Here is a 13,856-nt window from a genome sequence, read left to right on the forward strand (position 1 = left end):
TAACTGCTATGTTGGTGGCCACGACCACCTTCCTCTTAACAAGAGCCGGTTCAAATATCTTTGACTGAACTTCATTAGGAAGAGCACTCTACACATGAAAAATTATCAGCTCTGGTATGTCCCCACCGAATGGCTTCATCCTCTCATGGAAACTCTCACAAGCATGATCGATCTCTTCCTAGCCAGTTAGGAACAATAGGATATCTCCTTAGGGTTTAGTTAGATGGATCTGCAATACCGTGATTAGTGCAGCTTTGCTCTCTATCTATTTTTGTAGTATCTCAATTGGAAACGTTCTTCCATGAATCCTGAAAATATTGCAATCAAAAAAATAACAAGAGAACTTCTCTGCATCAAGAGCGGTGATGATGGTTGGATCACGTGCACAATGCGAAGCTAAAGATGTGCACCAAGGGAATGTGGGAGGTGCCACACCCATGGCTGAACCTCTTCGTGTCAGCGTCCTACATCTCTGACGTCGACTGTGGCGTCTTCCGTGGCATGCTGGGGGCGCACCACCGACATCGGTGGTCCCATCCTCATCTAACCCATGAACAAGCACATGTAAAGTCAACCAACAAATTAAAATGAATCCCATCAAGTCAAGTACTTCGTACCTACAGGCGCATCCCATCAAGTTGCGCCCTTAGCGAGCTCTATGCGCTCATTGATCTGTCGCCATCCTCCTCTCGTAGGGTCTGGCACGATTAGTTGGTGGATTTGCCCTCGGTGCGCCCTCCTCCATAGGGTGCCGACGTCGCATTGGCTAGAGGCCCTTTGGAGAGGATTTTCCAGAAAAGAAGGATCACCTTGTTGTTACGAGTATTCTATTAAGTCATGGGTCAGGTCATCACAATCCACCCCCTTAGAAGATTGACAACCTCGTCGATCAACCCTAAGCCTGGGTCCGTCCCTCTTAGCCACGTCTGTGTGTCTAGTGTCGACACATATGCCATGCCACGTAACACCTGAATTTGGGGGTATAAAATTCACCTGTCAGCCCCCACATCAGCCCTCTCTCCCCTCACGTCAGCCCCTCTCTCTCCCCCACGTCGCCCACTCGCCATGGCCGACCTTGGGAGCATAAAACCCCCTCCCCTCCTTCCCCACGTGCTCCTGCCTCTGCTAACCACCCCGCGCCGTCTCCCTTGCCTTGGCCGTTGCCGTCGCCCAGCGACCATTGACGTTCGCGCCGCCGTAGCAGCACACCATCAAGCTCGCCGGCATCATCCACAATGAGCCAACTACTCCCTCTTTCTCCCCCTTTCTTTCTCCCTCCACCGTAGTTATGTTGCCCGATGACTCCGCCGCTATGACCGCAGACCGCGTGCCCTAGAGAACGCCCCCTTGTCGTTGGGCATGGTCGGCCATCCGTCCAGCTTAGGTTTGAAGACGAGCCTGATGGCCGTGGACCACCCGACAGCCTCACTCTCCCTCCTCGTTCTTTCCCCTCGCGCGTCCGCTGACCGGTGGACCCCCTGGTCCTGCACATCAGTACCATGCGCAACATCAGACCTCTCCCCCTCTACTGTGTGTCGCTGATTGACGGGCCCTGTCCGTCAGCGCGCATCCGCGACCGCACTTGCCCCGCGCTGCTGACAGCGGGCCCAGCCTTGCCATGGCCCCGCTCGTCAAGCGCCAACGCTCTGGCGCTCCATCGCTCACCCCCTGACCCGCTGTCCCGTGGGCCCCACCTGTCAGGCATCTGTGTCTGTGCGCCCGCACGTCCGTTCTAATCTTGGTCGTCGATCTGAGATCTAACGACTGACAAGACCCGATACCCCTTCGGTTTGCCGTTTTGTAAAACGAACCCTCGGTTCTCGGGTATTAGAACCCGCTGTCCTTATTTCTTTCAGCCGAGCCCCTGGACTTTTGCATAGAGAACCCCGAGCATGTATTTAATCATAGAAATAGGTCTAGTTTAGGATTTTAAATTCCAAAACTTGTTTATTTCATATCTTTTGCATATGAACTTCAAAATGGGTGGTTCAAATTGCAAAATGTTCATAAAATTATTCTCTACATGTTTAAATTATTACCTTTCAGTGTCTGTATGTATTAATTTTATGTCTAGACAATAGGTTATGTTAGAGTGATGGATTATTTATTTAAAGGGAAAATAAAAGGAAACACTAATGAATAGTTAAGTAGTTAATTCTGTGAAATTAATCTCATGTAATATATGATTCCACCCCTGGGATAAATTTAGTAATTCACTAAGATCACTATAGTTAAGTTATGTGATCCACTAGGATAGGCAATAATTAGAGAACCACAAACCTCTAATTGTATTAATCCACCGTAGAACCTAAAACTTCACTTTTGTGTTTATACTTTACTAATGAACTTATGTTCACTTTATTGCACATGTTTGGTGTACTGTTCCTTTATCTTTTCCCAAATGTGTTGAATGAATGGTTGCTTTGTGTAGAAAACGAGCAGTCCGTGGTTCGTGTGTGTGTTGCTGGAGACTTCCCTGAGCAGCAACCTGGTGAAGGCAAGTGTCCTCAGACCCATTATGTCACTACAAGAAACTGATAAATATTCGTGGGTAAAATTAAGAACGTGAGTACCCACGTTCTTACTTGAGTTAAGTTCATGGGTTATGTTAAGAACGTGGGCACCCACGTTCTTAAGTTAAGTTCGTGGGCCCTAAAAAAACCGTCGAACTTAACATGTTAGAAACGTGGGTACCCACGTTCTTAACTTAAGTACGTCGGGCTTGTGCACACCGTCGAACTTAATCCTAAAAACCTAAATCCAAAAATCCCACGCGCGCGACTCTCTCTCTCACCCCCTGTCTGATCCCGCCCACACACACGCGCTCCTCTCACCTAGCGCCAGGCCGAGCCGCCATGGGGCAGTGCTACGCGAGGAACGTGCACGGCGTCGACGCGGACGGCGGTGGCATGGAGGCGACCACCATCACGGTCTCGGCGGCAGGCGGGCCGGAGGATGCGGCGTCGGTAGGGGGAGGGCGAGGAAGAGGAGGGAGGTGGAGCGCGCGGCCGTCGCCGGCCGGGAAGCCGCGCGGGGGCAGGGCCGGGGCGACTCCAGCGCGGTTGTCGGCGGCGGGCAGCCCCTGGACGGGGAGCCCACTCGGCCTCCCCGACGGCATCGCGCCGTCGCCCGCGACCTCGGCGTCCACGCCGCGCCGGTTCTTCCGCCGCCCCTTCGCGCCGCCTTCCCCGGCCAAGCACATCAAGGCGTCCCTCGCGTGCCGGCTCGGCCATCGCTCGCCGCCCTCCACGTCGCAGGTGCCCAGGCCGCCCATCGAGGTCCCGATCCCGGAGCAAGGGGCCGGCGGCGCTGGGGAGGTGGGGCGGGAGCTTGACAAGAGCTTCGGCTACGACCACCACTTCACCGCCATGTACGAGCTGGGGAAGGAGGTGGGCCTTGGCCATTTCGGCCACACCTGCCTCGCGCGCCCCTGTAAGGGAGACATGAGAGGCCAGGTCATGGCTGTCAAGGTCATCTCCAAAGCCAAGGTCTTGCTATTCGTGATCGCATAGTGCTCTTTTACTAGACGCACGACACGATCTTACCTGTTTCAATCGGCTCGGTTCCTCCACCGGATCATGAACAAACTATGTGGGATGACATAATTGCCATCCTGTTGTGATCTTTTTTAACTCTCATTTAGTAGATCAGTATCTCTGAAGTGCCACTACCACAGGTGTTGCAATCATAAGTTCATGATTTGCTTTTTGGCTGACTTGCAGGGTGATCAGTTTTTTTTCTGATGGTATTGGCATTGGCATTGGCATTTCCCCACAGGGTTAGAAGTACATTGTAGAGATCTTGTTTCAGCATTGCCACATTTAATAATGTGCCCATTTTCATGATCTGAGTGTTCAACTGTTCATCCATCTATCACCTGTTTCTTGCTTTTTTGTTCTTTCTGTAAGCTATCATGGCATAGTAGTTTATGCAGCTTTAGATCACTAGCTTGGCAGCGACAGAGTTCCTTGTGAGACCTCAGAGAACATGTTCCCGAGTATCTCCATCATATTGTTGTTCCTTTCATGAGTTTAGGTGTTGTAACACCCTGGGTTCCACAAACAACCCGGAATGCTACTGAACTACACTTCTGACGTCCATATATAAAATTTCGGCAGCATCCCCTTTGCAAGATTGCATAAATTAGGGGGGCAACAGTGTATAAACATATATCATGACAAAAACATATTAAGTATTATTAATCGGCTAGCAAGGGAAGATAAACATACGACCTGAACTGAATTAACCAACGCACACGACTATTAAAGAAAACAAACTTCCTTTGACAATAAGTTTCTAATTAAATCATGGCTGCGCCTGGGCAGCGTTATTGTGAGAGTGAAAGTGGACGTGCTGCTACTCCCCTCATTCCCAACATGTATCAAGTACCTGCATTGAGTAATGCAAGAGTGAGATGACACATCTCAGCAAGTAAAATAATATCAAACTGTTTAACCACATAAGAACATTGTTTTACCACCACTTGATTCCACAACCTTCTTATTATGAAGGTGCAGCATGTATACAACGTACACCACACCTAATTACCACACCTCGCAGGTAGAAACCACAATAGTAACATAGTAATGTCACACTTCATATATACCTCATGAGTACAAATGTCTGCAAATGCAAGGATGACTTCTGCCTTCATACCTCTAAGGATATGAAGCCGCATCGTACCCCTCCTCGGGCAACGTACGATGCTAAAAATGTACTGGTACGGTCGGACCACAAGATCACGACATAACTTCAAAATGCAAGATGGATGATGCGATGTGCATGACATGCCTACAACTCTTCATATAACGTGATTCAAAAAGATACTTCAACTTCATCCAAGATGGGAATCAACCACATATATTATTACCAAATTATGATCATCCACAATATTAGACAATTGAGAATTAATACTTCCAAACAAATAAACTTCATCATAGAATTCAATGATTAACATATTTAAAACTTATGCATACTCAATGACAGGGAATAGGATGCAAACCAAACGGTAGCAACCACCACTGTATTTACTTGCCTTCACCGGAAATTTGGAATGGTACTAAGTACGATCCAAAAGTCCACCACATGTTTTTGACACACACCTTAGTGCACAAATTCACATAACAAACGCTAATAAACAATGCCGCACCTACGCACAATTCCAACCCGTCGCGCGCGACAACTCTCCCCATCACCACCAAATTGCAGCGGCGCTACTTGATAATTTCATAACTTTAAAATTATAACAGCAGTGACATCAATCAAAAACTCCGGAAGCATCTATATAAAATTCCCCACAAGTTTTGTATTCAAAAGATAATTAAATTCCCACATCTACTTAGCCCAAAACCGTCCACAAGATACATCCTGCAATCTGTTTTTGGACAGCAACATACCTGGATTCAAACAGCGATAGCTCCTAAATTATAACTCTGAATCAAGCGAATAAGTACTCGTTGGAAAGGTATGACAAAGCTCTACATGATTATCATATTTATTATCACTAATTTACCACGAAAAATCCCCAGAAACTGCTAATACTAATGCTGTTCGCCCACCTGCGGAAAATCTGTTTTTTGGACAGCAACATACCCGGATTCAAACAGCGATGTCTCCTAAATTATAACTCCGAATTGAGCGCATAAGTACTCGTTGGAAAGGTATGACAAAGCTCTACATGATTCTCATATAGATTATCACTAATTTCCCACGAAAAAGCCCCAGAAACCCCTAGAACTACTTCTGTTCGCCCTCCCACAAAAATTCTGGACAGCACCTCTACCGATTCGCATAGATAAACATATAATCAATTGAATTTTAGCGCAAAAACATAGATAACTTCAAGATCACCTTGAGTTCCACCTTTTTTCTCCTTCCTTCCTCCCACCAATTCTCCAATTGAAACTTGCTCCCACACGAAGAAGATCCGACGAGGAAGAACGACACTTGGAGAAGAGGAGATGGGGGGTGGCGGCTAGGGTTGAGGAGATGGCTGCTGCAAAAAAACTTGAGAATGGAGAGGGGGCTGCTGCAGCACTTGGGGAAGAGAGAAGAGGGAAGATAGGGGGAGGGTGGCGGCCAAAGGAGGGAAAGGGGGGGCGGCTGCCCACAAGGGGCCTTAAGAGAGGGGGCAGCTAGGGTTTTGGGGGGGGGGGGAAGTGCGCTTCCCACCGCCGGATCGCGATCAACGGCCCAAAACCATTCCTTCGCAAGAGCTCTCGACCCCCGCGCACAAGTCCAACAAGAATTCCACTGTTTCACTGGTGAATACTTCCTAAAAGTTCCAAACCCCTATACCATAGGACCCGGAAGAGAAAACAAAGAATGAAAAAGAATAATCCGCAATTTTCTCTTTTTTTTGAAAAATGGGTATCACAGGTGTCCCTTGGTCCATTCTGCATCATTTTATTATATGATCATAAGTAGAAGAAACATAGGGAAAAGTGTAGGAACTAAAGAAATGTCTCTTAGATTCTTGGTGCCAAAGCTGAGGACATGTTGATATTGGGGACTGCTTTCCACTGACATTGTTCTAATTGTTGAATGATTTAATTTTGATCTCAGTTTTACTTGGCATCTAAAATGTTTGTGCAGCAAGTTGTCGAGAAAACCTAGTGTACGATAGGCGACACAGAAGAATTCTACGTGCATGGGTGCATTAATGTTTTCATGCATGTATATTGTCGTTTTTTGAGCGATACAACATTAATTAATTAATGACTATTTTGGCCTGCTATAATTTTTGCTTGTTCTACTGAAATTATTTGAGCAGGAGATGTATTTATTGAATCTATTGTGTTTCTTCCATCTATATAGTTCTTTATTTGAATTGCGTGCAATTTTATTCCTTGTTACAACATACAGACATACATGGTATATAATTTTTGAGGCTAGAAGCTAACAGATGCTCAAGGGATCCTTTCAATTAAGATTAAGGTTTCTCTTAGACAACCCATCAGTTAGCGCTAAATTCACTTTCCTAGCACCTAGCTCACTGCACCAGGGGAAAAATATATCTTGATCTAGATTTTATATTAGTTTGCAAAATTCACCTCATTCCTTTGTTTTTCTCTTGCAGATGACAATGGTAATATCTATTGAGGATGTGCGCAAAGAGGTGAAAATTTTGAAGGCGTTATCTGGACATTCCAATCTTGTCAAGTTTTATGATGCTTGTGAGGACGCCCTTAATGTCTACATAATCATGGAGTACGTTTTCTTCCTTGCCTTTGCATAATATTGATCTATGTAAAAACTGTGAATATTGCATGTGCTGTTTATCTTGAAACAACATGTATGATAGTGCTCAAAAGTCACATTGTCTACCTTAGGGTTGATGTTCTCTTGCAGCACATTAACATTATATATGGAAAGACTTGCTAACTGTTACTATAGTCCTTCTCTTTCTAGCTAGATTAATGGGAAGTTACATGATAACTGATATTTTCCTTCACCTCTATTGATCAGGCTTTGTGAAGGTGGAGAACTATTGGATAGAATCTTGTCCAGGTATTACATTTTCTTGAGAAATCATTTTGCGAACACCACTACAAGGTGTAGCTTTGTTACAGTACTGTCTGTTTTTTGCAGAGGTGGAAGATACAATGAAGGGGATGCAAAAATTATTGTTGAACAGATATTAAAAGTAGTTGCCTTTTGCCATCTTCAGGGTGTTGTTCACCGTGATCTGAAGCCAGAGGTATGTGGACTCTGTTAAGTATAGTGTATCGCAAAATATGATTTGTCGTGGCGAAAAAAACTGTAGTATATTCCTTCTGATAAATCCACCCATGGACGTTTTTAACAGAATTTCCTATTCAGCACTAGGGAAGAGCATTCTCCTATGAAGATAATTGATTTTGGTCTCTTAGATTTTATAAGACCAGGTATTACATACCTCCACACAAGGGCCATCCAATTGTAAAGTTCTGTTTTACAAATATGTTAGAAGTCCATTGCCATAAAATGAAACATGATATGACCTTCCTCCAAAAAATGTTCTAACGCCTGATGCTCCTAATGCTTTTTCCCCCATTACAGATGAAAGGCTTAATGACATTGTTGGAAGTGCATACTATGTTGCTCCAGAAGTCTTGCATAGGTCATATAGCACAGAAGCAGACATGTGGAGAATTGGTGTTATCACTTATATATTGCTGTGTGGTAGCAGGCCATTCTGGGCACAAACTGAATCAGGTATTTTTCGCTCAGTGCTGAGAGCTGACCCTAATTTTGACGACTCACCATACCTCTGTTCCTAACTCTTTTTGTGTGCATATCTTTTTCAGCAGGGAAGTTCTCTAAGGCAGGCAGTTGAACTTTGGCAGAAACTTGGTTGCTCTAGATGGATGTGGAGCCAGGACTCGTATTGAAGCTTCTGCTTGATGGACGGCTGAAGCTTGTGTTGGCCTTGACATTATTGAATTCTCATGCCTCTTTACAAGTAGAGTCTGTATCTTTTTGTTCTCCTATAAAGAAATGTTCATGAAATCAATGTCATTCTGACTGGTAGTAGGTCTCTATTCTTAGATTCTGTTTGGATAAGGGGGATGGAATCCAAATCCTTAGGATTTAGTTCAACTTTGAACTAAATTTCTAGAGCAACCCCCTTATTTGAGCACCCATGTATGGGCCAGATTATGTGATTCCCTGTACCATCAACCAGTTGACTAATAAATACTCACCTGTTGCCTGTATTTCTCTTCTTTTTCTTTGAGTGTGAACATGTAGTCTTTCAACATTGCCAGAAGCGGGAGCTGTAAAAGCTTATGTTAGTAGTTTTGTTCAAGAAATTAAGACTTTCTATCATTTGGAATCAGCACTTGATAGTCAATCTAGCTGACTTCCATGTTGATTTGGTTTTTTAATGAAATGTTTTAGTTTATGGTTCCAATACAAGAAATTTGCTGCAAAGGTTGTTTTTACAGGTACAGACTAAATAGTTAACCATGCAAATACAGACATCAATATTTTTTGTTAGGTTGTTTGTGCAATGTTTACTTATGAATTTAAACTGCATATGTTAATTTTTTTACCAGTACTACTTCATGGTGTCTCGTGTGATTATTTGTAGAATATTAATTTTCTGAATTAGTTATTGGTTTATGGTAATATATGATCATTTTGGTAATGCTAGTGCAGTATTTTCCATTTTTTTCTTTGAGAACCACAATCATTTTTGTTTATTGCTTCTTTATAGATGAAGCTGAGTGTAGTATTACACTCTTATCCATTTTGATTTGCAGTGGCAACATGTATTCTTCGTATGGTCCTCCAAGAATTTCTGACCCTTTTTTATATCACTACATTTTAATGCTAAGGAATAGGTTTGTGCTAGTAATCTGCCTATAGCTTGTTTTTCTATGTACCGGAATGGAATAGCTGGTTTGAACATGTTATCATTTCTTCCATGCCTTGTTGTCTGCAAAATATACTTCTACTTAGCATCAGCCTAGAAGTATGTTCGCTTCACTGCCTTTTGTCTAGAAGTATGTTCGCTTTCATACCGTTATATTAAGAGAAAGGGAGTTTAGAAACCCTGGGAACAACACACACCAGGTCATACCGTTATACATTCTCTCATCTCTATTAATTATTAACAAGTAAAAGGATGCATGAGTATATTGACTAGACTCTCAGTAATAGGCAAAAGGTGCTACTTTGCCTCCAGTGGTTGGTTGGTGACCTGTGGTGCAATAGCATGATCTAAACTTCTTTTAAAGCTTACTACAGTAGTCCTTTATATAATCTAGAGTTGTGCTATTGAATTGAACTTCTAATAGTGATTTTCCAATTTATACTTACAATAAAATCTTGTTTGCATCTCAGGCTTGCCTGAGGGAGATTCATGCTTCTATCCTAAGGAAGCATTTACATCGATTGGAACATCCTGGTGCTGTTGAACCAGATGTGGAATCTGAGAAAGAAGTTGATAATAAACTAGAGGATGAGATGCACGAGGATGAAGGTTTACCTTCTTTTCTTATTACTCAATCAACTATGTTTCCAAGTTACTCAAGTGATTTCTGATATTATGTTTTATTTGTAGATGATAAACAATATTCACCTGAGCCTATACCTCAACAGATAGATAACCAATTTGAAGAGGAAGATGGATCCTTTTCTCCACAGCTAATGCATGGCAACGAAGATGAAGATGCAATTGATCCTGAAGAAGACAAAGCTGAGCTGGTAGAGTTCTATGTTTCTATTTTCTAATTATTAGTTTAGAAACATGATTGGAAGTTTAGAACTGTAATAGTTATTCGTTCAAGTGCAGTTAACTGAGTAGTTTAATTGTCAAGTACAGATTGTTAGTAAGTGGATTCCAAATTATGCAACAAAAAGGCTTAACCAACAATATTAGGGCAAAAAGTTCTACTGAGATTTTCTTTCATTCGGACAAACTTTCAAGCTTCTGCAGGCCTCCCTGTGTGTCTTACCCTAAGAGAGGACATTGATTCATTTAGATCTTACTTTTGATGGCAATGCTCCTTATGGTGGCTTAAGATCTTACTTTAGATCTTACTCTATGTTTCTGTATTGTATGTGATATTCTGTGTTGCATGTGATTTTATGTTTGTCTAATTTTTTATTTCTGTAATTTTTATTTTTTTTCTAGAAAAGGGATAAGAACGTGGGTACCCACGTTCTTAAAGTTAAGAACGTGGGTACCGTCGAACTTAATGTGCAGCCCACGCAGACCCACGCTGGCCACATAAGTTCGACGGCCACGCGTCCCCGTCGAACTTAACAGTAAGAACGTGGGTACCGTCGAACTTACTTCTCTAAATTCGACGGTCCCGTCGAACTTAAAAACACATGTTCTTAATGTTAAGTTCGACGGTACCCACGTTCTTAAATTTAAGAACGTGGGGGCCATCGAACTTACTTCTCTAAGTTCGTCTAAAAATCACCGTCGGCTATATTCGTCGGTACACCCATGTTCTTACGGTAAGTTCGACAGCTTATTACATTAAGTTCGACGGTTTGTCATCCATGTTCTTTAACCAGTTTCTTGTAGTGTGTCCTATTTACTTTATAATTCATTGTCTCGCATTACATAATTAAAACCTAAGGATTTACTACATTTGTATTTACCTTGTCCTTGATTGCCTTTTGGGTTATTATGGTTAGCTTCATGCTATTGCTTTACTTTAATCAACGAACATGATGAGAATATTTATGATATGATGATGTTATTCTGGATATGATGATGAATCGCGGATCGCGCACGCCTTTTGCAAGGTGCAGGGAGGAGAGACACCAGAGAACAGGGGCGGCGGACGCAGCCCGGGATCTCGGTGTTGAAAGGGAAATGTGCCCTTGGGCCATTTCTAAGTATTTTGGTGATTGAGTGCCAACTCAAGTGCTTAAATGTGAATTTATGCAATGGATGAATAAAGTGCAAATCAAGAGCAAAGGTATGTTTCTAAGTCTTAGTACATTGGTTTTGTGTACTAATATACTTGTCTAAGTATTGGAAACAGGAAGAAAAAGAAAAGGAAAGAGGTGGCTGTGTACAGCCAAGGGGCTGTTTCGGTCTGGGGCACCAGACTGTCCGGTGGTGCACCGGACAGTGTCCGGTGTGCCAGGCTGCCTCGGCCGAAGTGGCCACTCTCGGGAATTCGCCGACGGCGTACGGCTAAAATTCACCGGACTGTCCGGTGTGCACCGGACTGTCCGGTGAGCCAACGGTCGGCTAGGGCCAACGGTCGGCCGCAGATTCTGCGCGCGACACGTGGCCAAGCCAACGGTCGGAAGGGGGCACCGGACTGTCCGGTGTGCACCGGACATGTCCGGTGCGCCAACGGCTCCCAGATCTGCAACGGTCGACTGCACTGTTTAAGGAAGGAAATCAGGCACCAGACAGTGTCCGGTGTGCACCGGACTGTCCGGTGCGCCCGACGACAGAAGGCAAGATCAGCCTTCCAGATTTGCTCTCAACGGCTCCTAGCTGCCTTGGGGCTATAAAAGGGACCCCTAGGCGCATGGAGGAGTAGACCAAGCAACCTAAGAGCATTCTTGATCATCCACACTCATTCTTTGCGCATTCGTTTGTCATTCTAAGTGATTCGAGCTCCGTTCTAGTGAGAACTTTGAGATAGTCTTTTGAGCTCGATTCTTGGCCGTGTGTGTGCGCATTTTGCTGTGGATTTGTGTGTGTTGCTTCCCTCCCTTACTCCGTATTTCTTTGTGAATCTCAAGTGTAAGGGCGAGAGACTCCAAGTTGTGGAGATTCCTCGCAAACGGGAAATTGAAAGGAAAAGCATAACACTGTGGTATTCAAGTTGATCATTGGATCACTTGAGAGGAGTTGAGTGCAACTCTCGTCCGTTGGGACGCCACAACGTGGAGTAGGCAAGTTTTGTACTTGGCCGAACCACGGGATAAATCACTGTGTCTTCTCTGTGTTGAACTCCTTGTGATTATCATATTATGCAAGATCTTCTCTCCAGCCACTTGGCATTAACTGTGCTAACACTTAATCAAAGTTTTGTGGCTTAAGTTTTGAAGTTTACAGGATCACCTATTCACCCCCCCCCCCCCTCTAGGTGCTCTCAATTGGTATCAGAGCCGTTCTCTTCAAGAAAGGGACTAACCGCCCGAAGAGATGGATCCTAAGGGGAAAGGAATAGTGATCAACGACAAGGAGAAGGAGTCCTTCGTCAACGACCCAAAGGATGACAAGTCCAACGACTCGGGCTCGGGCCACAGACGCAAAGATGGGAAGAAGAAGAAGACAAGACGCATCAAGGAGATCGTCTACTACGACAGCGATGAGTCTACTTCCTCCCAAAAGGACGACGACCACAACGACTACGAGAAAAAGAAACCAGTCAATTCTAACTTTTCTTTTGACTACTCTCGTATTCCTCAAAGTACTAATGCTCATTTATTATCTATTCCACTTGGTAAACCTCCTCATTTTGATGGAGAGGACTACGGATTTTGGAGTCACAAAATGCGTAGTCACTTGTTCTCTCTCCATCCTAGCATATGGGAGATTGTAGAGAGTGGAATGCACTTTGATAGTACGGATAGTCCCATGTTTATTAACGAACAAATTCATAAAAATGCACAAGCTACTACTGTGTTGCTAGCCTCTTTGTGCAGGGACGAGTACAATAAGGTGAGCGGCTTGGACAATGCCAAGCAGATATGGGACACCCTCAAGATTTCTCACGAAGGGAACGACATCACCATGCTCACTAAAATGGAGTTGGTGGAGGGCGAGCTTGGAAGGTTTGCAATGATAAGGGGCGAGGAGCCAACCCAAACATACAATCGGCTCAAGACCCTTATCAACAAAATAAGGAGCTACAGAAGCACGCGATGGACGGATCACGACGTCGTCCGCCTAATGCTAAGGTCATTTACCGTTCTTGATCCTCATCTCGTGAACAATATTCGTGAGAATCCCAGGTACACGAAGATGACGCCCGAGGAGGTACTCGGAAAATTCGTAAGCGGGCGGATGATGATCAAGGAGGCAAGATACGTGGACGACGCGTTGAATGGTCCAATCCATGAGCCTCAACCCATTGCTCTAAAGGCAACAAGGAGCAAGGAGGCGCTACCTAGCAAGGTGGCGCAAATTGAGGCGGCCGGACTTAATGATGAAGAGATGGCCCTCATCATCAAAAGATTCAAGACGGCGCTAAAGGGTCGCAAGGGACAGCCAAGCAAGACCAAGACCAAGGGAAAGCGCTCATGCTTCAAATGCGGTAAGCTTGGTCATTTTATTGCTAACTGTCCCGACAATGATAGTGATCAGGATCAAGGGAACAAGAGGGAGAAGAAGAAGAACTATAAGAAGGCAAAAGGCGAGGCGCATCTAGGCAAGGAGTGGGATT

At 44.3% G+C, this 13,856-nt stretch overlaps 1 protein-coding gene across 1 annotated transcript; it reads left to right on the forward strand.

Moving 5' to 3' along the window:
• Positions 1-2,855: 2,855 nt before the first annotated feature.
• Positions 2,856-10,291, forward strand: LOC103648736 (CDPK-related kinase 3). The gene is made up of 9 exons (XM_020538051.1): positions 2,856-3,488; positions 7,079-7,209; positions 7,468-7,509; positions 7,591-7,699; positions 7,808-7,886; positions 8,041-8,253; positions 9,908-9,967; positions 10,049-10,191; positions 10,280-10,291. Exons 1-9 carry the CDS (start codon positions 2,856-2,858, stop codon positions 10,289-10,291), a joined length of 1,422 nt encoding a protein of 473 aa, XP_020393640.1.
• Positions 10,292-13,856: the final 3,565 nt, after the last annotated feature.

The sequence above is a fragment of the Zea mays genome, chromosome 5, assembly GCF_902167145.1.
Source record: "Zea mays cultivar B73 chromosome 5, Zm-B73-REFERENCE-NAM-5.0, whole genome shotgun sequence".
Lineage (NCBI taxonomy): Eukaryota > Viridiplantae > Streptophyta > Magnoliopsida > Poales > Poaceae > Zea > Zea mays.

Coding starts and splice junctions, on each gene's coding strand:
- LOC103648736 (XM_020538051.1), top strand. CDS start 2,856: ATGGGGCAGTGCTACGCGAGGAACGTGCACGGCGTCGACGCGGACGGC. Junction 7,510..7,590: donor TTGGATAGAATCTTGTCCAG/GTATTACATTTT, acceptor TGTTTTTTGCAG/AGGTGGAAGATACAATGAAG. Junction 8,254..9,907: donor TGACGACTCACCATACCTCT/GTTCCTAACTCT, acceptor CTGTTGAACCAG/ATGTGGAATCTGAGAAAGAA.